Below are 23,464 nucleotides of genomic sequence, written 5' to 3'. Positions count from 1 at the left end.
GGTTTGTTGGTATGTGCGCTGCGTAGTAGTAGCAGTGCAACAGAAAGTAGTTAGAAGAGAGGTATGAGTCACACTGTCTACGGGAAACCCCCTCCTCCGGTTTGTTTTCTCGAAGCTTTACCGGTCTAGATGATTTCCTGATTGGGATGGAATGGAATCCGTGCTTTGTGCGGGTGCTTTCTCCATCCATCATTCCCCTTGATGAGTTGGTGTTTCAGGTTGCTGTTGTTGGGGTTTGTATGTGTGTTGATGTCATGGGTTGATTCTGTTGCTTACTCTGTAGCCTTAGCCTTACTGTCTGTGTTTATGTTATTGGTATACTGTGTAGAGAAGAACGAAGCTATCTTGTATGGAGTAAGATTGGATGCCACGTTTCACAGGTAGATAGGCAATTTACCCTTGTGGTACGTATTATCAAGGACAGAAGAAAGAGAATCATCTCATCTACACAGCGACTACTACCGATGTGCATTGGTATCGGGTACGCATGGAAATCCCAAAAGCAAAGAGTCAGTCCGTAAGCATGTCATTTCCAGGGCCGGTGCAAAGCAGCGGTGCCCGCTATTCGCGACAATCGCGTGGAACGTGAAATGCAAAAGAAGACACAGAAAAGAAAAAAGCAATTAACTTGCCCTACATATGCCTGCTGCTGCTACTGCTACTGCTGATGCAATGCATGAACTTTGCCGGTGTTCAGATCATCTCATGCACCAAGTGAAGGGGGGAACGAAGGAACAGATTGCATCCGATATCGAGTCAAGAAGCAAATCAGCAGTGAACAACAAAGACAAGGGAAGCAAACCCAATCGGATACGAGCCAAAAAGACAACTTGAAACAATACCCTAGAAGTAGTATTCTTTCTTGGTGTCTTTTTCTCTTTATTTCTCATTGGGCTAAGGCGAATCCTTATGGTGATTTGGAATTGCAGCAAAGGAGGCGAACATGTACGGTGTGCAGGAGTGGGTGGGAAGGGAAGAGTTGGATGTGGGTATGGAACCTGACCGTTATTCAACCCGGGGTCCTGGATAGGATCAGGCCGGGGGAAAGGGGGTGGGTGGTCAGCGGCAGACAGACACGTGAATGCAGTCGACAAGTCTAAATCTGATTTCTCATTTCGAAATTTGCCATCAGGACAAGGAGAAGGAGCATCTCGGGCCTGCCGTGACTGGCGACCTGTCCCCATTCCGGGTAATCGCTCGTCTTGCGATGACGATGCCGAGTGGCCATTCTGGCGGTGTACACCAGCCCCGGGTCCAATTGAAAGAGGCGAGAGAAGCGACCGGTGGAGTGGTGCTAATTGAACGGAAATTAAGACTTCGCCTCTTGAAGAATCAGCGCATGCGGGCTGCTATCTAGGGAATTGGCCGTCAGCAATGGGTTGAGGTGATTCTTTTGGCTCTTACAAGGGATCGGATTGGACGTGATGGTGGCTCGACCACAATCATAACCACACTGCTCAAAAGCCAATGGCTTACGGACGATCGACGACGATAGGCTTATTCAGAGAGGATGCATAAATTGTGAGAGCATTGTCATACTCGAATTGAAAGAATTAAGGAAGCTCCCGGGTCAGTGGGCCGGTCAGTCTCGTTCTCGAAGATTGGCTTTCTCGGACTCGGTTGCATGATACCATTGTTGCCCAACGAGGCTGCTGATCGTATAAATTTAGTAGTTTGCATTACGAAGCAGGAAGTAGAGAGCGATGAAATGAGGTAATTCTGGGAGCTAAATGACTTGCAGTTGTGAATTGAGATAGGATAGGATAGTAAGAATAGCATCTACTCTTGAGAACTGGAATAGTTCATTGCTAGGCACCAGAGTTGTAGTCAGTCAGTTCCTACTTAGGGACAGAACAAGCAACTTCCAGCAGCAACACCGCCCCAAGTCACGTTTCCCGGCCTGATCTACGGCTTTCCGCCAATCAGCGGTAGGCTGGGCATCCAAAGGAACAAAAGAGCCCTGGTTGACTACTCACCACTACCAAGTAAGTGACTAGTAACTACTAGTAGTATATCAATCTGCGGTATCATCTCCAGTTCGGTCCTCAACTGCAGTGAACAAAAGAAATTAACATAGTGGACCCCGTCGACCATTCTCGAAGACTCTGCCTATCGGATCCCACTTGCGTCTTCCCCAGAAAGCTAAACGAGGGGCACCTCATCGGGTAGATACCAAAGTAACTATCTGAACTAAACTAAAGATGCAAAATATCGGTGTTGAAGGAATGTCAGTCATTGGGCCATTCCCCTCGTAACTGGTCCATCCGAGCCAATTGGCGGTGATGCTTGTCATCAGGCACAGATTGACTGACTGCACCGGTCCGTGATCTGATCGCCTTTTTTTATTGTCTTTTCTTTTTTTCTTTTGCCTTGTCCCCTCATCCTGGTCATCTATCTAGTACCTAGTTGGTTAGTTAGTGAGTAGGCAGTATGGATATTCCCCATGCATACATACTGACTACGGCTTGTGGCATGTGGCGGTAGGTCGCTAAGGCCCCCTCCTCCCCTCCTCAATCCCCGGAACAAACATCGTGCCACTGAGACCCCCTAAGGAGCATTTAGTAATTTATCGCCTAAGCAAGGTCCCCCTGCCGGTAGTAGTTGGACGGAGCAAATATTGTGCGTACAGATATGTACATGTATGTACTCTGTACGTGAGTAGGAGGATTGATGATAGGTGCCAGGACATCCGGCCCCCGGTCAGGGCAGTAATAGCGAGCCACGAGGCAATGGGAAAGTCGGGACTAACAAACATGAAACAAGACCCCAGGACAGGTGTTTCAACTCGACTTGCTTAGACTCAACTACTAAACAACCTGGCTGGCAGCTTCTCGTTGGTGTCCGCAATCCGCATCCGCATCAGCACGGTTCAAGGCATGGCATGGCATGGCATGGCGGGTGTCGCGTCTCATCGTCGTCCTCCCGGCCGGCCCTGATCGCTCCAACCGGCACAAAGAACGCCCGTGCCATCCCGGAACACGCGGTAAGTAAGAGTTGGGTTAGGTAGAAAGAGAAAAGAGGGACTCGGAAAGGGAAAAAAGCAGCGTGGCTCGCCTTGGTCCATGCGAACCATATGGGTAAAGCAGCCATTGACAGGGCTAGGATTTTGCAGTGCACCAGCCAGAGACCAGGTACCTCCCCTTAGCTGGTTATCTTCACCGTTAGTCGCTACACTAAAGAGCTAGCTTGCATTGCATTGCATCGGACGCGGATCCACGCTGTGGGGGTCGTCGGCTTTGATCGTCTTCGACCTGACTTCCTGTCAGGTTGGGGGAGTATGACTCACACGTCGGTCTGCCTCTGTCTCCCTCTCTCTGGGGTCGCCATGTGAGGACACAGGGGGGATGGGTACTGCCTGACGCCCCGGACTCACGCTGGGCAGCACGTGTGGCTAGTCTGAAGCAATGTCTGCAGCAGGGAAGTAAGTGAGAGGTAGCATACAGTAAACAGAAACAGAATCAGAAGTAGAAAATTCATATTCATCTCCATTGGTATGCTACCTATGGCTTCACGTCTCAACACAACGTCATCATGTAGAACTACAATTCCAAGTGTCATCCCTTACCAACCCATAGGATTTATCCAAGATCATCGAACGGACTCGTATACACACCGTCTGCAAGTAAACAACATGCTAAACGCATATGGGTATCTTCAACTGCGACTGGAACACGACATTCCGTAAGGCATCAAACTTTCAAGGCAGGCATTAATTGGCCACTATGTAAAGAATTATTTCCCTCTTATTCTCTGTTTCTTTCTTTCTGCTTTATTTGCTTTTCTTTCCTCTTGCCATTGCCCGTTTCTTGTTCTGTTTGGGGTATCCGTAAAATCCAAGCCAACTTCAATTACAGACTGTAGTAAGGTTAGTGGGTATGAATGTCTAGAGACGGATGTAGTCCTGTTGTTGCGACACCTCGCCAGTATCTGACTCGGCCGCGATGAGTTGGGGCTCATCCTCATCGAGATCGTCCGAATCGACGTCATCCGTGTCAATCTCATCGTACTCTTCTTCCTCACTGGATGCATCAGACTCTTCCGCAAGGCCCGTAGCATCAGTCTTAGAAGCGGCATTTTTCCTGATCTGTCCGGCCCGATCAACATGGGGGAGGCGGCAGCGCTTCTTGTTGCAAACGCCCTCATTCGCATAGTCTGGGCATTCGTGAACGTGTCGTTGGTCGCATTCGGCACCTTTTTCGCAATATCCTAAAACCGCAAAGTCCCTGCACACAGGAGCGCCCGGGGTCACACGAACATGGGCATAGCGACATTCGGGGTTGGAGCAGCGCCCTCGCAGGAAATGCACGCAGGCAGGGGATCTGTGGGGCGAGGGCTCATGAGAGAGATCACAACTTATACCTGCATTGCATTGACCAGTCTGAAGGAAGTCCTTGCACATTGCAACCTTGTTCGGGTCGTGAATATAGGGACATGTTGGTCCTTTGTAACAGCTGCCTAAACGTTTGAAGATCCTGATCAGCGTGATCCCGCAGAAGATGAAACAATAATGAGATGGGGGCAAGGGCCACTCAGGGCCTCGTGTAGGGAAAGCATTGGTACCCGTCGTAGTGAATCGCTGGCAAAGCGCGTTCTTCTTCTTGACCGTCATTGGTTTTCTATATTTGAAGTAAGCTTCCAACTCGCCACATGGACAACACAACCGCCACCTTTTTGATGTAACAGCACCCAAGCGGTGGAGATTTCCGTTCTTGCTCCGGACAAAAGCGACGCCTGCCACTGTCACTCGTTTTGGCGTAGCGTTGGCAGTATTCGGATTATCTATGACCGGTAAGCTAGTTCGCTTGGACAGAGCATCTACAGCGCACGCACCAGACACTCGGATTAGCTTGCCACCACCACGCGACACCCGGAACGGTATGTCGTTGACGAAAACCTGATACTCCGCTGACGGGTCTGCAGTAGTTGACACCTGAGGAGCCGCGAAGCCCGTAGGATGCACTCTGCCAACGCCCTGTGCGTAACTCATAACTCTCGCCTGCTCGACCTGTGCTCTCTTTTGCGCCTTGGCCTGGCGACTCTCCTCCATCGCCTTCGTCCTCGCTTGTGTCTCTTTGTCGTATATCGAAGTGTTGATGAGCTGCATATGACGATCGCGTTTCACAACCCACTCATTTGGTGTAGCAGATCGCGCCTCACCGTCTGTATCAGTCCCCGTGCCAGCTGGAGTAGCCGATCCAGGTGTACCTGATGTTGCGTTGTTGAGGATGAGGGTACGGTGGCGATGGGGAGCTACATGACGTCCTCGTGAGTAGTGTCGTCCACGATAAGGCGCCCACCCGCGACCTCGATAAGGAACATGCCGCGAAACGTGTTGGCCTGGAGCTATTTCACTACTGTAAGGTGACTCAGGTTGAGACTGTTGGGTTTTGTGCCTATTAATCTGGCCTGGTGGAGGTTAGAGATTGGCACGGTTATGGATAGCTAGAATGCGCTTACCAGCAAGCTGGCTGATTTTGGCCATCAGATCCTGATCTTCTGTCATTTTATCCTGAGTAGGCGGCCAAAGCCACGTTAGCAAGTCACTCAATGTAGAATCTTCAGTCTATACTGGGTAGTTGAATGACAGACGCCGCTGAGTTGTAAGAGATGAGCTTGTGTTGATGATGCGGATGATGAAATGACGAACGCGGTGTGTGGCGGCCGATGGTCACGTGTTACTGCGCTTTGTACGATCGCTGTCTATGGTCTGACAATGACTACGTTGTGAGAGTTTCTACTTTGAACATAGAAAATTTCAATGACTTGAGCGATTAAGCTCGATGATATTGTTCTGTAATAATGTGTGTTAGATGTCGGGCCTGTCATCTAGGCGCTCATAATATACTATCTAAACAGCCTGTATCAAATCACCCAAACCCCAAAGTAACGCCATGGCCCTTATGCTACATAGGATCCGTATCCTTAGACAACGTTCTCGAACTGTCCTTCGTCATTATCGGTCATCATGCCGGAAGGAGTGGCCTCCTCTTCAGAGCCATCCTCGAAGTTGTAGTCTCCCGGTGCGAGTTCATCCTTAGCATCGTTGTACATCGCATTGGCGTAGTTGCTTTCCCTCGCTTCGGGCTTCAGCTCCCAGGTCATAGCAAAGTCACCGGCTTTGACCAAATGCGCAACCATTTCCAAAGTTTGTTTGAGATAAGCCTCGGGCTGTCGCAGTCTCGCCTTGAGGTTCTTAAATGGCCAGTACTTGTATTCCCTGAAGCACTGGTAGATAAGATCCAACAGTTCGTTTTGAGGCATACGCGTGGTTTTGTTTTCCTGGGCCTTGGGCTTGGCTGGCCTCGTTGCTTGCTGAAATGGAAAGGATTTTGTAAGTCAGGTAGAACTATTAAGCACGGCAAAGGAAAACTTACCACAAAAGCACCCTTCTCTCCAGGCAATGCATTCCGTGGCTGGAGCATCTTGCCTGGAATCTTATCGATAAATACAGTCTCACGCTTCGGTTTGAGTGCCTCCAGAGCCTTCTTCTCCGAAAGGCGCCGGAATTCCTCATTTTCGACCGGAAGGCAGTTGAACTCTTCGCTCACGCTCCCCACCAAAGCCGTTTGTTCTGTTGCAATGTGAGCAAGATCTCCTTTGTCGCAGCAACAGGGTACATACTTGGTACAGTTTTTCTGACGTAAGGCTCCCATTTCTTCTTGCGCTCCTTCTTCTTCATTTCCCGCTTCATCGACTCATAGAGCGCCGAACGCGCCTCGCCAAAAACCACCATTCGATTCTCATGACCTGGGAGGTCCCTCTCGGTGAAAAGGTACGTATTTTGCGTCAAGTGCGAAACATTCTCTGAGGTTATCGTTTGCCGTTGCAGTAGGTAGTCTTTTGGAATATCGCGATTGTCTTCTCGTGCGTTTATGCGCAAACTGACCTACAAAGGTCACAAAAGTCAGTCCGTGTAACACAAAAAACACAAACCGAGGTACCCTTGACAAAGTTCTTCGCAGATTGACACATACCCGTTTGAGATCATTCTGTGTACCCTCGATCCTCATTGTCCCGATCTGAATTTCCTCGTCGTCATCGCCGGCGCTGTTTGACAGATGCGCCCAATGTTCCCATAGTGACCGGGGCAGCCGTGAGAGCCAGACGCTTTGGTTTGCAGCCGAGAAGTCTAGATCGCCCGCATCCTCATACAAGTCTTCATCGTCGATATCAGCGAGCACTGTGTCCTTGCTGTCGGGATCCTGTTTGATGTATGGGTCGGGTTTGATGTATGGTGTCTGGGAATCAGGCTCCTGTTTGACTTGGGGGACCATGGCGCCACACAGCCTAATACTGGCGCGAGAAGAAGGGTCGACTAGTAGCCCGACTTTCCGAAGATAGTGAAGCGATCGTAACCGAGGCGTAAGAGAGCGATACAAATCAAGGGATTAGATGAGTCCAAAAGAAAGCGTCAGTGACGTACGCGATGTTGAAGCTTCGAATGGGGAAGATGCGTCGCCGCAAGCAAGAAACCCGCCGCCCGAGCGGGTCGTCAAAGGCGGTGGGCAACTTGCGCTTTGAATAGAAAAACATTAACACAATTCCATTCATACTTCTGCCTCAGCTTCCTAGCTTTCAACTTTAACATTAACCTGAAGATTCTTTTTGGATAATTTGCTTTTTCTCAATCTACTATACACGGCTGTTCCAAGTCAGCCCACACGATACTACTTAATAATCCGTATCCTGAGGCGGTAATCTCCATCAATAGGACTATATTTCTTGGGGATGTGCAAGACATAGTACTAGTATGCCATAAAGTTACAGGATGTTCAAGCATCAGACAGGAAAACTTCCTAGTATTCTGCCCAAAGTCAATGATTAAGCCGTCGAGTTGTAAGCCTCTGCAGTAGATGCGCTGCATTGAGTGCTGTGCTTGTAGTCCCTTATCGATAAGCCACCCCAGCTTCACTTCTCCTCCATCGGCATCCACGCCATATTCCTGACGTACACCACCTCATCAACCCCTCTGCTCATTAAAGAACACCACTTCCACCCGCAATTACCCGCCAACTTACCATATCTCACATAAACCCTACCATCACCCTCTAGACACATCACCACCTCACTCATGGCCTCCCAAAAAATCACCTCCGCCCTCGCGGAGATTGAATCCTCCGCGAACCCCCAAAACAAGCTGCAGCTCTACAACAACCTCCTCAGCGACATCGTATCGACATCCACAGAACCCCAGATCTCCAGAGACCTCATCTACTTCCTTGACTCCGTACTCAGCGAAGACATCAGCATCGTCGCCGCCCGCCCCATCCTCGATTCCTTCATCGCCGTCCTCCGCAAACTCACCCAAGAAACCCAAATCAGCGTCGGTCAACACGCCATCACCCTCCTCCAATCCCGCTCCACCTCCGTCGAAGAACAAGATGCACAGATCCGCGAGCTCCTCGCAGACGCCTACGAAGCCGAAGGCCAGTACACCGACGCCGCGAAAGCCCTGCAGGGCATCCACATCGACAGTTCGCAGCGGCTAGTCTCCGACGCCGCCAAGGTGCGACTATGGATTCGGATCGTGAGATACTACCTCGAAGAGGACGATACCACCAGTGCGGAAGCGTTCTTGAACCGCATTAAGAACCTGCCGAGTAAGATTGAGGATCACGAGTTGAAGCTGCATTTCAAGCTATCCCAGGCTCGTATTCTGGATGCTCGTCGGCGCTTCCTCGATGCTAGTCAGGAATACTTCAATGTTAGTCTTGCGGCGGGAGTGGATGAACAGGATCGGTTGCAGGCCTTGGCGGCTGCTATTCGGTGCGCGGTGCTCGCTCCGGCTGGGCCGCAGCGGTCTCGGATTCTGGCTACGCTGTATAAGGATGATCGGTCGACGTCGGTGGATGAGTTTGCTATCCTGGAGAAAATGTTCCTGGATCGGTTGCTGAATCCGGAGGAGGTGGCTGCGTTTGCGCAGCGGTTGGCGCCGCATCAGTTGGCTGTGACGGCGGATGGGTCTACCGTGCTGGATAAGGCTGTTGTTGAGCACAATTTGGTGGCGGCTAGCAAGCTCTACGAGAATATTACGACCGATGCGTTGGGTGCGATTCTGGGGCTCCAGGGGAGTGGGGACTTCACGGCGGGGGAGAAGGCGGAGGATTATGCGGCGAGGATGGTCGAGCAGGGTCGTTTGAAGGGGAGTATTGATCAGATTGATGGGATCATATACTTTGACGGAGGGAATGCGACTACAGGACAGCATATCCGGCAGTGGGATGCTGGGGTGCAGGGTTTGGCTGAAGATGTGGAGAGAGTGGCTACGAGCATCACCAATGCGTTTCCGGTGAGTATTATCGTCTAAATGCTATGTGGTCTACAGTGAGCTAACATAAGAGTAGGATTTTGCAGCTGGACAGCCGACAGTGCATTGAGGGTATGAAATGATACACCCTGAATCAGAAATTAGCTAGCGATATGTTTGTTTCACAGGCGTAATGATAAGAAGATGCGCAGAATATATGAGTATGGTACATGTGTTTGATGGTCGTTAAAAGCGTATGTTATATCGTGCGTCGAATGTAGGTGAAGATCAGGAGCTGTGACCTGTGTCGGAAGCGATGTATCGGGATACCCGAATGATAATCAAGGCTGGCCATGTCTCAAGCCAAAGGGGCATCCAAGTCTGTGTACCCATGGAGTTCCGAGTTGCCTCTTTGTGTATGTAGAGAGACAACTCTCATCTGCTGTGGCAGGTAGTAGCATATGCACGCGCAGGGATACAGCGACGTGCCATATAGCTGTGCGCAACACTGCTATGCGGATGGGTTTGTACCATGTCCGGCACGATTCATGGGACCGAAGCTCAGAAGAATGTGAGGCGATCCGGCACCACTCAAACCGGAGCTACTCGCCACACGGGCATCAAGCTCAGTTGGCATACAAGCCGAGGCGAAAAAAGAAGGTCTGTAGACCAAGTCTCACACAGTCGACCGACCTCATCTCAAATACCGCGGCAGATCGTCTTGCCTAACATCAATTTCCGTGCGAACAGTAATATCCAGCCAGCTAGTATCATTACTCTTAACACTGGAGGGCAGACCGCCCTCACTCGAATTCGACCTTCTCGGGACACCATTCTCCAACTTAATAGACTCCGCAGTGGGAGTCTTGCGACCCGTAGCCACGAAGTTCGAGGTACTGACATCGGTATTCCCATAATAGGGGACCTCATTCCGGTACTTGTAGTTGTTGCTCGAGAGCTTTCCTCTCGGAAACAAGCCTCGGATGGTGGGCAAACAAGAGCAAATAAGCCCAATGGAGGGCTCGATATGCGTCCATAGCGTAGCTTGATAGACGGTATAGGTCATATCCGACTCATTGATCCAGAAGAGGACGACAACGCGGAAGATACTCGCGAAGAAAACGAAGCCGCCGAGAGCGAAGACGCCGTTGATGGCGAGTTTGTCTTGCCAGGCGCGGTGGAGACCCCAGATCAAGGGGATGGGGAGGGCTAGGAGGACGAAATCCATGACTACGTTGAAGATTTGATTGACAACGATTAGGGTATAGCCGTCTAGGCATTGGCCGTCGACGCTTTGGTCCCAGTAGGCTTTTAGGGGGCGGCATTGGAGAGCGCAGGCGAGGAAGACGCCCAGACCCCAGAGGCTTATGAGGACGTTGATGCTGAAGGATGTCCATTGGAAGGTGCGGGTGGTGAAGATGCGGCGGTAGAAGCAGACGATTGAGACTTTGATGAGGGGGCAGAGGGAGAAGTAGGTGAATTGGTTGGCGAGGAAGATCTGAGGTGTGTCAGTTGGTGAAGATGGGATGTGAGTGTGGTAGGGGCAGTTGGTACCTTGTAGAAGTTCATCATTGTCTCGTTGCTCAGTTTGCTTTGGTGAGAGCCATTGCCGCCGATGGTGACCCCTTTGATTGATTATTAGCAAGGTTGAATACTATGTATTGGTGAGTGTTTTCTAAGATAACTCACAAAGAGACAATTCAATGAGCATGCCGATTAGTAGGAGCATGCATGCAAAGCAAAGGTAGTCGTCCACCCCGAAATGTACTTTGCGTTTGAATCGGGCGACTATGCGTAGAATGACTGCCAAAAATGCGAGACTAACAAGCACCGTAACGATGCTTATCATTTCCACTCCTCTCGATGTAGGAGCCATGTTGTATAGGGTGTTACTGGAAACAATGGCTTTAGGAAATGAAGAATAAGTATGAAAGAGCGTTTGATTGAGCGAGGGTAAGCAATATGATGCCTGTGATCATTACGCTTCGTAGTCCATTTGGGCGGTAGATATGGAAATGAGTGTTGATAACGAATGGTCAAGTGCAATGAGGAGGGTGCTGAGATATAACGAAGGCAATCCGAGTATATACCGAAGTATGAACTACTATGTGGACTGGGAAAAAGGGACAGAGCTACAAAATAAGGTGGAAGCCTATTGAATATGTATGGAGTGGACCAAGGGTATCATACCTCGAACGCTTGATCGCAGGGAAAAGTGGTAGATCTAGATATGGGCCCTCTTTCCGTATGAGGATACTCACCGCGCCCATAGAGCAGGGAGCCAAAGGACCCTCATCTTGCGAGCTTAAAAGCAAGCCTCTCATTTGCGGGTGCCTCTTTTCCCACACAATCCACAAACTGGAATTTTTGGTTCTTTGAAACGCACCCGAAAAACCATTCACCAGGGCACGCTGATAGTCTCCACGGTGTGCTAAGCAAGTGGAGCCGGTCGTATGACTTGAGTCGGGGTGGTCTCAATGTGTCCACTCTGATGTTGACAGACAGACCACCCTCGTGGCAAGGAACAAGCCATCATTAGATTTGTAAACGGTAATACTGGTAGCCCGGATAGTATAGATAACTCATTTGGCGACATAATCACCGCGATTCCCGACTTGTGCTTCAACCCCAATTCATCAGGGTCATGCAAGGTAATTTCCAGCGTAATATCAGTTAATATAGATCCCAGTCTACCTTCAGCTAGTCTATTTCGCACTTGGCTCCAATGTATCGGGATCTCGGGATCCACGGCGTAGGAACCCTGGCTCCAAGTGTATTAATTGTGGCGAGCATACGCAATGGGCGGTGATAGCGCCAGAGTGTTTCACTCTCCATCATGTTGATAGTAGATCAGTGAAGAACCCCCCCCCCCCAGGTTTGGGGTACTTCGAAAGTTTGTTTTTCTGCTATTGAACTGACTGATCTGCAATATCTTCTTCATCCGATAATCTGCAGTATATAACAAGTTACTCATGGCGATCGCGAATTCAATTGCACTCACTGTTAAGTGCGCATTCCGTGTTTCCACAAAAGCGGATCAGGCGATGGCTGACGAGGGGTGAGGTGGGTATAGAAAGAGCCTATCGGGAACCCTAAGGAACTCAGATGGGTATGTTCAGCCCCGTGCTCCTTGAAACTGGAGAACTGTGGTTTCAGCTCCTCCAATCAGGATCGACTCTGCCTATTTGCAGTCATTCAGAAATTTTCACTCATCGCAGTAGTAATCGGCCAGACTGTCCCAGCTACTCCACCGCCCTGGATGAGGTGGTAATAATGACTCGCAATGAGGCATGTAGCACACTCACTGGTCTTCGTCTAAAAAGGCTATTAGAGTGTAGCCATCCAGGTATCGTTGAAGTTTCCTCACTTTCAGCTTCTTCCCGCTTCTCTTTCCGTTCCATGTCTGTTTGATCCAAATGCTTTTATTAGCCGAACCACGGGTGGCTTTTTTGATCGACAGCTGCCGGTTCCCAAAAGGGCCGAGCGTTACCTAAACTCAACGATCAACCTCGGCGCTTCCGAGGAAAGGTACGTGGAAGGCAACAGTCTTGAATTCTCTCACGTCAGCGAGCACATGGCTTGCAATGCATAAAGTTGCGGCTATTGGAATAGTTTCCTCAATGGTCTCTTAAAAGTGGATTGGAGCCACCTTAACTGGGCCAGTATCAACAAGGTTCCATCCCTGTTCGTGTGCAGCATGCATGCATAACATTGATCGACTATATATGTAGTGAGATGAGTCTTAGCATTCTTAGCTGTCTGGTATTCATCACAGACTACTAGTACTTTAAGACATCAGGGGTATGGAGTAGGGAGTAAATACTAATGGTAAATAGTGACAAGTCGTAACTTGGATTTGCCGCGGTATGAAACCCGAGAGTACTCCGTAGAACCCCTATCTGAGAATTGGTCTCCTTCCAAGTTTATGCCCTGCACCCTCGTTGGAAATGGTGGCACTCTCAACGTAGCGAGTTTCATATGTGTATAGGATAGTGATTTTAACTTTAGGGAGAATACATTGATCCTGGGAACAATCCTGAGGCAGTTGTCACACGTGGCTGGAGTGAGGGCTTCCCCCCCGCCGAGCTGGAAAGGTGGGGTCGTGTTTGTAGAATTGGCTTTGTTTGTGTAATCAATTGACTCCTCGGCTGACTCTCCCACCAAATGCAGGGTCTTCGATTGTGGTTCAGTCCTTCAAACGACATCTTACCTATTAATTCCGATTGTTAACCCCCTGGTGGGATACCCCTATTGCTTGAATGTCCCGTTCGTGAACACATACTATCATTTGTTTCTACCCGCGCCCATACTTTGACAGAACCTACAATGGCTGCACCTCCCCGCCCCCCGGTGATCCCCTTGATCATCAACGGTCAAGAGGAATGCACGGGCTCTACCTTCGACGTCATTAGCCCCTATACCAACCAGACCTGTTGGACAACTGCATCAGCCTCGGCTCAAGATGCCATCCGCGCAGTTGAGGCCGCAGAGGCCGCGTTTCCTTCTTGGTCGCAAACAAAACCCACAGTTCGGCGTGATCTCCTGCTAAAGGCAGCCGACATTTTGGAGAGCCGCCTCGAGCAGAATGCCGAATATATGCGAACTGAGATGGGCGCAGATGTGGGTGCGTCACAACATTTCATCGTTCCACTCGGGATCCGCATGTTGAGGGATATCGCGGGGCGCATCACTTCCATTTGTGGTAGCGTCCCCGTTGTCGAAGAGGAGGGCCAAAGTGCCATGATCTACAAGGAGCCCATGGGGGTGATCCTCGGGATCGTGCCCTGGTATGTCCACCACCATTCATACATGTGAACTGCCTACTGACCTAACAGGAATGCTCCATATGTGTTTGGAGTCCGTTCTGCAGCCTGTGCACTTGCGGCGGGCAACACGACTATCTTGAAATCCTCTGAGCTCTCTCCTTGCTCGTACTGGGCACTTGCGCGCGCTTTCCATGATGCAGGCCTACCTGCTGGTTGTCTAAATTTGGTATCATGCCGACCTCAGGATGCCCCCGAAGTAGTTAACGCCATGATCGAGCACCCGGCCGTGCGCAAGATTAATTTCACCGGCAGCACGGCCGTAGGCAGAAAGATTGCGGGCGCCTGTGGTCAGAATCTCAAGCCATGCTTGATGGAGTTGGGAGGCAAGAACAGTGCCATCGTCTGTGCAGATGCTGATATCAAGACTGCTGTAAAGGGAGTCCTTGCGGGCGCTTATCTGAACGTATGTAGCTCGCCCTTACACCATATGCTACCGTATTCTCGCTTCCGGTGACTGATTTTGCATAGTCTGGCCAAATCTGCATGGCAACTGATCGAATTCTTATTCACTCCTCTATTGCACCCGTTTTTATCGAGGCGCTGAAGGAGGCACTCACATCCAGCGTAGACCCTGCGTCTCAGCCTCCGACTCTAGTGAACATGGCGTCAAAAGCACGGGTTAGCAACCTCGTCAAGGATGCTCTGGCAGGTGGAGCCCACTTGATTCACGGATCTGTAGACCTCGACTCCGCTCAATCAGACAATGGCGTTCGGATGGCGCCTGTGCTCCTGGGTGGTGTCAATGAAAAGATGGCCGCTTGGCAAGAAGAGGCCTTTGCCTCCTTGGCAGCATGCATGATTGTTGAGAGCGATGAAGAGGCAATCAAGATCGCCAATGGTAGTGGCTACGGTTTGTCTGCAGCCGTCTTTACCGAAGACTTGCGAAAGGGCCTGGCCATGGCCCGCAAGATCCAGTCAGGGTAAGCCATTTCTCCTATGCGTCTGTCTCTTGAGAGCTGAGAAACTAACTGATGGTTTGCAGTGCCGTTCACATCAACAGTATGACCATTCACGATGAAGCTGTCCTGCCGCACGGTGGAGTTAAGAACAGCGGATGGGGCCGGTTTAATGCATCCCAGGGACTGGAGGAATTCCTGGTTACGAAGAGTGTGACGTGGATGGATTAATTGGAATTGCGGAGCATTCCTCTACATACATATAAGCGTCAATTTAGTATAGAAAAAATTCTTACAGTTGCTGCCTCGATGGCATTATATGCAGAATGGAAGGCCTGAGGGGTCTCTAATGTTTTCAACCGCATTCACAGATTTTCGAATGATTTTCCAAGAATCATATTCTACTATAACAACCTTCCGCCATTCTGACATGGGTTTCAATTGCCGTTGTAAAACTATTAGTGCCTACTTGCTCTCATCCATGTTTCAGTACTCCGATAGATGCAAGTCTGTCTTTTGACAGGTGATTGGGTTATGTGGTTCCTGACATACGAGGCGACCGACAAGTCTCACAGGTACTACTTGAGCGGCCTTTGATCATGTGCCACACGGCCAAGAGGTTTGCTCTGTGAACCTCAAGCTCATCTTGTCTCCATTACTTAAACTCCAGCAGCCAATTACTGGCGAATAAAGCGCCAAACAGATATTAGAACAGCTTGAGGATGCTGGCCCTCTTACCTTATGTCTTTGCTGACCTTACTGATTCATCTCTTGCTTATTAATAAATGCCTTGCAGTTCTTCGTACTTCTACCGTTGATAGGATTATAAAGTGAGTACTCTTTTTGGTCAACGTCACGTAGTACGTTTACTAAAGCCAGCTCCAATCACCGTTGAGTAACTACAAGGCTAACATCCAGAGCAATCCAGTCCAATCGGAATGATCACACGTCTTTAGTTAGTGTGCCGCCTAGGAGAAGCTCCCTGTCAATAACGCATATCCGTTACCTATCACGCCCTCGTGAGATGCCCTGCGGCTGGAAAGTGTGACGAGAATAAGGCCCACATACCATGACCTAAACAAAGAAAAACCACTAGGTTTACTGAAAAGTTCTTTCGATTGCTTCTTAGTTACCAATCCCCGAGTCAACCCTTGCCAGCAGCGAATATAACCTTATCACGACAGCTACAAAGCGTTTTGGGATACCAGGAACGTTCTATTCAGGTCCCTTTCGAGCAGTGGGTGACATGTAATGTAGCATATCACATTATGAAAGAGCCGCGGAAAAGCTGCATTATCGTGCCACATAGACGAGTTACACAACTGGCCTGGATTTTCATCCAATCCGGTATATTACCTCGAGAACTGCATCTGTGTCGTCTCGCCGTGAAAGCATAGTGGGTAAGTGATCAGCCTGCACTCTCTGAATGCGAGAACGACTGGAAAATTTTTCATAGTTCCGCAAACGCGTGGTGCTAACGATATATCGTCTAGGTCACCTCCCCAGCAATGTAACCACATGCATACTGCATGCTTGGTTGCGACAATTTCTACTCGTACGCTTTGTGTAGTGACAAAGCTTGACGCTAAACCATAATTTCATGTACCCCATGAGAACCCGAAAGGTCACACAATCGGTAGTACAAGCTCTGGATTACTGAATATGATGGCTGTCGATAATGGTTTATTTCTCTGAAGCAAATTTAGCCAGAAACACAGAGAGGTTTTCCCTAGATTGTCTCATCATCGACTCTACTCAATGACGACGAATATGCAAGCATTACATACAAACAGTGGAGACGATGAAAGAAATGATTTCAAGTCAGGAAAGGACACCCCCTTGTCAACATTCCCTGGCCTTGATGAAAATGGCCCGGTTGCTCCCTGTGGAGAATGTACATCGAATGTGGACTTGCCAGATGTCTCGCGTGCTCAACCATCGGAGAATGTATTAGCATGTTTATCTACCCCAATTGCGATAGTAGGTATGACAATGAGACTCCCTGGGGGTGTTCGCACAGGCGATCAGTTTTGGGATTATTTGATGAAGAAAAAAGACGGCCTTTGTGAGGTGCCGAAGAGCAGATATAACGCAGATTCATTTTATCATCCGACAAGAGAGCGCTCCACTCGAACAAAGTATGGTTATTATCTGCAAGAAGACCCGGCCCATTTCGACGCCGAATTCTTCGCCGTGCGAAACCATGAAGCAACCCGAATGGACCCGCAACAGCGGCTCCTTCTGGAGTTAGTTTGGGAATGCCTTGAGAGCGCGGGAGAAACGGATTGGGAAGGTAAAGATATTGGCTGCTTTGTTGGTGTTTTTGGAGAAGACTGGTTAGGTCTTGCTCATAGAGATCCACAGACTGTCGACAGATATCATGCTCTGGGCACAGGTGATTATGTTTTGGCCAATTGTATTTCCTACAGATACGACTTCCGGGGTCCCAGGTACGTGACGAATCCAGAGCGAAGCTATTCGGGCATCACGATTAATCTCTGGCTTTGTATTCAGCATGACCATCAAAGCTGCCTGTTCATCCTCCCTGACTGCACTTCATGAAGCATGCCAGGCACTAGCCTCTGGAGCTTGTTCATCGGCCATAGTTGCTGGAAGTAATCTTATCATGTCGCCAACCATGACAACAAGCCTATCTGATAACATGGTGTTATCCCCAAGTGGTGTTTGTAGGACGTTCGACGCCCAAGCTGACGGCTATGGCCAAGGTGAAGCAATTAATGTGCTGCACATAAAGCGCCTAAGCAGTGCAAAGCAGGCAAATGACCCTATAAGGGCAGTTATTCGGTCAACCGCTGTGAACTATGACGGGAAAACAGCAAATATATCTGCCCCATCCGTTCAGTCCCAAGAGAGTCTTATTCGAAATGCATATCAAAGGGCTGGAATCGATGAGCTTCTAGAAACTGCCTTCGTTGAGTGCCATGGTACTGGAACGGTAGCAGGAGATGCGGCTGAGACAACAGCAATTGACAATTGCTTCAAGCCGAGCGGGGTAATTATTGGCGCGGTGAGCATCTCATACCTGCCTGCAAGTTGAAGTGCTGAGCAAACCAGGTTAAACCTAACTTTGGCCATTCAGAGGGTGCATCGGGTATCACGAGTCTCATCAAAGCTATCTTGTCACTCGAAAACTCAACAATTCCGCCAAATATACACGTGAACATTTTGAATCCTCAAATTCTAGAATCCAGTTTAACGGTCCCTCTAGAGCCCATGAAATGGCCCGCCGATCGACGCCAAAGGGTTAGTATAAATGGATTTGGCATAGGTGGTGCAAACGCCCATGTCATATTGGATTCTGCAGCGGAATATTGTGGCAAGTTCCAGGGTTCCCAGAGTTCCGAGTCAGTAGACGGAGCTAAGCTGCTTGTGGTCTCAGCCCAAGGCTCAAAGAGTCTGGAGAGCCGCATTGGGCAGGTGTGTGACTATGCAAACAGATTCCCTGATCAACTATGTGATCTTTCGTTCTCCCTGGGAGTAAGAAGACAGCATTTGGTCCACCGAGCATTCTGTGTGGCTTCCTCAAAATCCCTTACGATCTACGATGTTTCAGAAATCCTGCACTCAAGTCTCGCCTCAGCTTTCATTTGTTTTTACTGGTCAAGGATCCCAGTGGACAGGTATGGGGAAAGGGCTATTGAAGAAATATCCTTGTTTTGAGGAAGACATGTTAAGGCTTGAGAGAGCTCTCAAAGGTCTTGAAGATCCACCATCATGGTCTCTTCAGGGTGAGTCGGGGGTTCCCTCTACATTAGCAAGCACGTACTGTTTACTAACAGGCGTTAAAGAGGAGCTGTGCCGGACAAGCGACTCACGCGTTAATGAAGCAGAATTCTGTCAGCCACTCTGTACGGCCATTCAGATAGGACTTGTCAATCTTCTCGCGTCCTGGGGAGTGCGGCCAGCTGCTGTAGTTGGGCACTCCAGTGGTGAAATTGCAGCTGCTTATGTAGCAGGCGCTATCTCGGAGAAGTCGGCTATAATACTCGCATATTATCGCGGCAAGCTGGCCAAACAACAAATGGGTCTGGGGGAAATGGCAAGTATCGGCCTCTCAAGCGAAGAGGTAACTTCATATCTCGAGGACGGAGTGGTAATCGCATGCAGGAATACTCCTCAAAGCGTCACTCAATAAGTAGAATCGACATTATAGTGGAGAGGATCAGGAATGATCTTCCTGATATCTTCTGCAGAAACCTTGGGCTCAAGATCGCATATCACTCGCGTGAGTCACCAGTATATCGCTACGAAGGGAATCGGCACTGACTCTACATCAGACCAAATGAAGTGCCTGGGGGCCCTTTATGAAGCCTCTATAACAGGTCACTTGCAAATAAACTCTCATATGCGGCCGATGCTGTCAAGTGTCACTACGGCTATGGTGACGGACCCTCAGGAGCTTGGCGCAGCCTACTGGAGACGAAACCTTGAGTCTCCTGTTCTTCTTGCAGATGCAGTGAGCAATCTGCTAAAGGAAGACAAGGCCCATATACTACTCGAAATAGGTCCCCATTCTGCACTATCAGGTCCCCTAAAGCAGATATTTCGTAGTTACAGCCTGAAGCATGGCCCACTCTATATTCCCACCTTGAAACGCTGCGATGATACCAGCTTCGATGCTAGCTGTGAAGTTCAGCTCTTGTCCGCGCTAGGCTTGATCCACAGCAACGGGGCCATTGTTGACCTGATGTCAGTGAACGGTATGGGGCATGTTGTGACAGACCTCCCGCCGTATCCTTGGCAACACGGAGCACGATACTGGAATGAAAGCCGTTTGGTGAGAGACTGAGATTGAGCAGTATGCCACCTCATGAACTGCTCGGCTCACGGTGTCCCGAGTCCACAGATCTTGAACCTTCGTGGCGGAACATCGTTGGCACTGGGAGCAACCCATGGCTTGCTGACCATATCCTCCGTGGTCATATAGTATTTCCTGCAGCTGGTTATATCGCTATGGCAGGTGAAGCAGTCCGGCAGCTCAACCCAGGCACTGAGGAATGGGCCTTACATGATCCCAGAGAGATGGAACCAAGAGCTCCAGGATGCTGGCTTCACCGGGGCTGAGGCAATCCGTTACGACTTTCATGCGCCTTTCCGATCTTCAGCAACCTTGATTACGAGGCTCATACCCGGATCAACAATCAAGCCACCTATATCGTTGCTAGTTGCCGACCGGCAGTCTCCAGGTATCTGGGCGAATACTGTTCATGCTAGGCTCACAGACCTAGGGTATATGGTGGAATGGACAACCCTGGCTGATCCGCCAACAAACAAGAAGTGCATTATAGTCTTGCTTGACCAGGAGGCCCCGTTTCTTTTCAAATTGACAGGTAATAGTTTCCATGTACTAAGGGATTATTTAGCACAGATCAGTCAGTGTGTCACACTATGGGTTACGAAGAGCACGCAAGTCACTAGTAAAGACCCGAACTTCGGTCTTGCGCAAGGTTTTGTGCGATCTGTGAGACAGGAGCTGAGGATTGATATATACTTGCTTGAGGTTAAGTCATTTGAGCAAAATGCTGCAGATGCACTAGAGAAGATTGTTCAAAAAGTCTTACAGTCCAAGGATGCGGCAGGTGGCTATCTGGATTACGACTTTGCCTTCCATGACACTACCATATACACTAGCCGATGTTATTGGCCACCCGGGGATCAGAAGAACTTCCCAGAGTCGAAGGAAGATATCCCCAAGAAAATCCACGTCGGTAAGGCTGGTCTTCTTGACAGTCTGAAGTGGTTGGAATACCGCGAAGAGGACCTGGATGATGTTGAAATCGAGGTTCACCTACAGTATGTTGGTTCGAACTACAGGGTTCGTGCTCCTCAGCGCGTAGATTGCTGGCTTATAACTAATAGCTCTTAGGATGTCCTGGCCGCTTTGGGCTATGTTGGGAGCACAAATGAGCTGGGCCTAGAGGGAAGTGGAACCGTTTGGCGAGTTGGCAAGCATGTCACCGACCTTGTGGCCGGTGATGAAGTCTCAGTGGTGAGTCCTGGAATCCTTCGCACACATTTTGTCGTCAATCAGAAACACTGCAGGAAGCTGCTCAGCGGGCTCTCGATGAAAGATGCAGCAGGCATGGCGCTGGCATACTTGACAGCGATTTACTCGCTGGACTATGTGGGACGGGTTCAGAAAGATCAGGTATGCTCTGTTTTAATCTTGCATTATATGACTGCTTGGTAATAGTACATAGACTGTTCTCATCCACTCTGCATGTGGGGGTGTCGGTCTAGCCGCTGTTCAAATATGCAAGATACATGGTGCCAAAGTATGCAAGGCGAGAAGTACTACTCCCTGTCTTTCCTGACAAATGAGCACAGATATATGCAACCGTTGGGACTCAAGCAAAGAGGGACTATCTCGTACATAAATTGGGCATCCCCTCTTCTCACATATGTGATTCCAGGAGCACAAGCTTCCTTCAGTCCGTATTGGAAGCAACAGGCGGACGTGGCGTGGATATTGTCTTGAACTCGCTAGCTGGGCCCTTGCTGCATGCCTCATGGGCGTGCGTTGCCCCATTTGGGAAGATGGTTGAACTGGGGAAGCGGGACTTTCTCCTCAACGGCATGCTCACTCTAAAGCCCTTTATCCAAAACCGTGCCTTTTTCGGTGTCGACCTACTCCAGATATTCTTAGAGAACTGGGTGATATATGAAAAGTCAGTATTCCGAGCATCAGACCTTCATTGACGCTTTGCAGGCTAATGCTTCAGTCAGCGTGATTGATAAATTCACGGCATTATATACCCAGGGCAATATTCTTCCCATTTACCCGGTCACAGTGTTCGAAGCCCGCGACATAGCGGAAGCCTTGCGGTATATGCAGCAAGGCAACCATATGGGGAAAATAGTAGTAAGAATGCCTGATAACTCTAGCGAGCTGTCCAGCTCGATGATAGAAAGGTCGGTGTCATTCCACCCGAATGCATCCTACCTTCTCGTTGGTGGGCTGGGAGGATTGGGACGAGCAGTATCCGTATGTATGGTAGAGAGAGGGGCACGTAACCTAGTGTTTCTTTCTCGAAACGCAGGAGTTGCTGAGGACGATAAGGAGTTTATATGCGAGCTCGAGGCTGCAAGGTGCCATGTGCAATGTGTCAGGGGTAGCGTGGCAAGCCTTGCAGACGTCCAAAACGCCGTTACAATATGCAAACCACCTTTGAAGGGAGTCCTGCAGATGTCACTGTGCTTGAAAGTGAGTTCAGGCCATCTAGGCGATAATCTGGAAAGCGCACTGATTACTCTATGTATAGGATGGCGTCCTTGCCGGAATGAGCTATGAGGATTGGCGGGCATCAATGGCCCCCAAGGTCCAGGTACATGGAACTTGCACGAGGCGGTCTCAAGGGAAGATTTGGACTTCTTCGTTCTATTTAGCTCTGTAGTTGGACTTTGTGGCAACGCCGGGCAGACCAACTACGCAGCTGCAAACACGTTCCTTGAAGGTTTCTCACGATACCGTCGCCAGCTTGGTCTGCCATCCTCAGTCTTGGTGCTAGGAGCCGTTGGCGAATTTGGCCTGATCAGCCGACAGCCAAAACTCCTACAGTCAATGCAAGCTGTTGGCACGTGGCTTTTGGATGAGGATGAAGTTTTAAAGGGCTTGGAAATATGTATCATGCGATCCCATGATTCGATCGCCACTGATCCAGAAACCGAGATATCACTGTCCGTTATAACTGGACTTGGGTATACAAAACCGCTTTCCGATGCATCAGTCCGACTCTTGTGACATAGTCAAGACGCTCGATTTGCACCTTACGCAAACATCGATGCTTCCTCTGAGCAGCGACCCGGTGACGCCAGTAGCAACATTCTCCGAGATCTAACCCTCCGGGCAGACAGAGACCCTAACATCATGCTCACAGAAGAATCTCGCAGCCTTATTATACAGGAAACAGTTCGCTTGATTTCCTCGTCCCTCATCGGATCTCAAGATCTCGACGAAGGACAGAAATGGGAGATGCCGATTGATTCCCTTGCATCACTCGAAATCAAGAGCTGGGTCCGGCGGAATATGAATCTCGATGTCAGTGTGGCTGAGATTGCTAGTTCACGAACGATTGGAGGGCTGGCGCTTATGACTGCAGATCGCTTGGTAGCGCATTATAAAGCTAAGCTTGAGAATCCGAGCGGTGGTGTGCTTGATGAAGGGACAACAGAGATGCCTAGCGAAGTGGTGGACTAATAGCTGATGAGGCTATGTAACAAATTGTATTGTCGTCGAATTTCTATTTGCTTCTTCGGTGCAATGTTCTCTAGATTGTTATAGTCTAAGTGGCTACTACTACGCCATCAGACAATTAGCTCTACGATGCTAAATCAATAAGACCATTTTAGTCCATATATTACTCTGTGCAAAAGCAAACCCGAAAAACATACACAGCTTTTCGGTGTATCTAATTGCCAATAATAACCCCGAGAGTATCTTCATGCTCAGAAGCTAACTGCATCTCTCGGGGTAT

The 23,464-nt window shown here is 49.4% G+C and overlaps 6 protein-coding genes across 6 annotated transcripts; 3 read left to right on the top strand and 3 right to left on the bottom strand.

Moving 5' to 3' along the window:
- Window positions 1-3,784: 3,784 nt before the first annotated feature.
- Window positions 3,785-5,593, bottom strand: BO88DRAFT_208680 (CCCH zinc finger protein). Its single transcript, XM_025701909.1, has 2 exons — window positions 5,458-5,593; window positions 3,785-5,406 (listed from the first exon to the last, which is right to left on the bottom strand). Exons 1-2 carry the CDS (start codon window positions 5,501-5,503, stop codon window positions 3,884-3,886), a joined length of 1,569 nt encoding a protein of 522 aa, XP_025566034.1. The 5' UTR covers window positions 5,504-5,593; the 3' UTR covers window positions 3,785-3,883.
- A 165-nt stretch (window positions 5,594-5,758) lies between these two features.
- On the bottom strand, window positions 5,759-7,454 carry BO88DRAFT_433154 (transcription factor IIF subunit TFG2). Its single transcript, XM_025709405.1, has 4 exons — window positions 6,975-7,454; window positions 6,622-6,886; window positions 6,375-6,571; window positions 5,759-6,312 (listed from the first exon to the last, which is right to left on the bottom strand). The coding sequence occupies exons 1-4, from the start codon at window positions 7,272-7,274 to the stop codon at window positions 5,923-5,925; spliced, it is 1,152 nt and encodes a 383-aa protein (XP_025566033.1). The 5' UTR covers window positions 7,275-7,454; the 3' UTR covers window positions 5,759-5,922.
- A 468-nt stretch (window positions 7,455-7,922) lies between these two features.
- On the top strand, window positions 7,923-9,552 carry BO88DRAFT_402469 (COP9 signalosome subunit CsnD). Its single transcript, XM_025706110.1, has 2 exons — window positions 7,923-9,289; window positions 9,345-9,552. Exons 1-2 carry the CDS (start codon window positions 8,072-8,074, stop codon window positions 9,375-9,377), a joined length of 1,251 nt encoding a protein of 416 aa, XP_025566032.1. The 5' UTR covers window positions 7,923-8,071; the 3' UTR covers window positions 9,378-9,552.
- Window positions 9,553-9,910: 358 nt separating this feature from the next.
- Window positions 9,911-11,123, bottom strand: BO88DRAFT_476810 (uncharacterized protein; the record flags this gene model as incomplete). The annotated part of the gene is made up of 3 exons (XM_025711955.1): window positions 9,911-10,745; window positions 10,802-10,872; window positions 10,937-11,123. The coding sequence occupies 3 exons, from the start codon at window positions 11,121-11,123 to the stop codon at window positions 9,942-9,944; spliced, it is 1,062 nt and encodes a 353-aa protein (XP_025566031.1). The 3' UTR covers window positions 9,911-9,941.
- A 2,300-nt stretch (window positions 11,124-13,423) lies between these two features.
- BO88DRAFT_485690 (aldehyde dehydrogenase) lies at window positions 13,424-15,309 on the top strand. The gene is made up of 4 exons (XM_025712368.1): window positions 13,424-14,034; window positions 14,083-14,476; window positions 14,542-14,993; window positions 15,056-15,309. Exons 1-4 carry the CDS (start codon window positions 13,574-13,576, stop codon window positions 15,198-15,200), a joined length of 1,452 nt encoding a protein of 483 aa, XP_025566030.1. The 5' UTR covers window positions 13,424-13,573; the 3' UTR covers window positions 15,201-15,309.
- Window positions 15,310-16,961: 1,652 nt separating this feature from the next.
- BO88DRAFT_450839 (ketoacyl-synt-domain-containing protein) lies at window positions 16,962-23,187 on the top strand (the record flags this gene model as incomplete). Its single annotated transcript, XM_025710604.1, has 16 exons — window positions 16,962-17,419; window positions 17,484-17,997; window positions 18,045-18,467; window positions 18,544-18,718; window positions 18,779-19,056; window positions 19,098-19,215; window positions 19,268-19,767; window positions 19,918-20,805; window positions 20,857-21,138; window positions 21,191-21,265; window positions 21,318-21,658; window positions 21,717-21,815; window positions 21,876-22,194; window positions 22,253-22,315; window positions 22,411-22,667; window positions 22,737-23,187. 16 exons carry the CDS (start codon window positions 16,962-16,964, stop codon window positions 23,185-23,187), a joined length of 5,241 nt encoding a protein of 1,746 aa, XP_025566029.1.
- Window positions 23,188-23,464: the final 277 nt, after the last annotated feature.

The sequence above is a fragment of the Aspergillus vadensis genome (genome assembly GCF_003184925.1).
Source record: "Aspergillus vadensis CBS 113365 unplaced genomic scaffold BO88scaffold_4, whole genome shotgun sequence".
Lineage (NCBI taxonomy): Eukaryota > Fungi > Ascomycota > Eurotiomycetes > Eurotiales > Aspergillaceae > Aspergillus > Aspergillus vadensis.
The sequence above is the reverse complement of the archived record's forward strand: the minus strand, read 5'-3'. Positions and strand labels throughout refer to the sequence as shown.

Coding starts and splice junctions, on each gene's coding strand:
- BO88DRAFT_485690 (XM_025712368.1), top strand. CDS start 13,574: ATGGCTGCACCTCCCCGCCCCCCGGTGATCCCCTTGATCATCAACGGT. Junction 14,035..14,082: donor ATCCTCGGGATCGTGCCCTG/GTATGTCCACCA, acceptor CTGACCTAACAG/GAATGCTCCATATGTGTTTG. Junction 14,477..14,541: donor TTGCGGGCGCTTATCTGAAC/GTATGTAGCTCG, acceptor GATTTTGCATAG/TCTGGCCAAATCTGCATGGC.
- BO88DRAFT_402469 (XM_025706110.1), top strand. CDS start 8,072: ATGGCCTCCCAAAAAATCACCTCCGCCCTCGCGGAGATTGAATCCTCC. Junction 9,290..9,344: donor GCATCACCAATGCGTTTCCG/GTGAGTATTATC, acceptor ACATAAGAGTAG/GATTTTGCAGCTGGACAGCC.
- BO88DRAFT_433154 (XM_025709405.1), bottom strand. CDS start 7,274: ATGGTCCCCCAAGTCAAACAGGAGCCTGATTCCCAGACACCATACATC. Junction 6,572..6,621: donor CGTCAGAAAAACTGTACCAA/GTATGTACCCTG, acceptor ACATTGCAACAG/AACAAACGGCTTTGGTGGGG. Junction 6,313..6,374: donor GAGAGAAGGGTGCTTTTGTG/GTAAGTTTTCCT, acceptor TTTCCATTTCAG/CAAGCAACGAGGCCAGCCAA.
- BO88DRAFT_208680 (XM_025701909.1), bottom strand. CDS start 5,503: ATGACAGAAGATCAGGATCTGATGGCCAAAATCAGCCAGCTTGCTG. Junction 5,407..5,457: donor CAAAATCAGCCAGCTTGCTG/GTAAGCGCATTC, acceptor AACCTCCACCAG/GCCAGATTAATAGGCACAAA.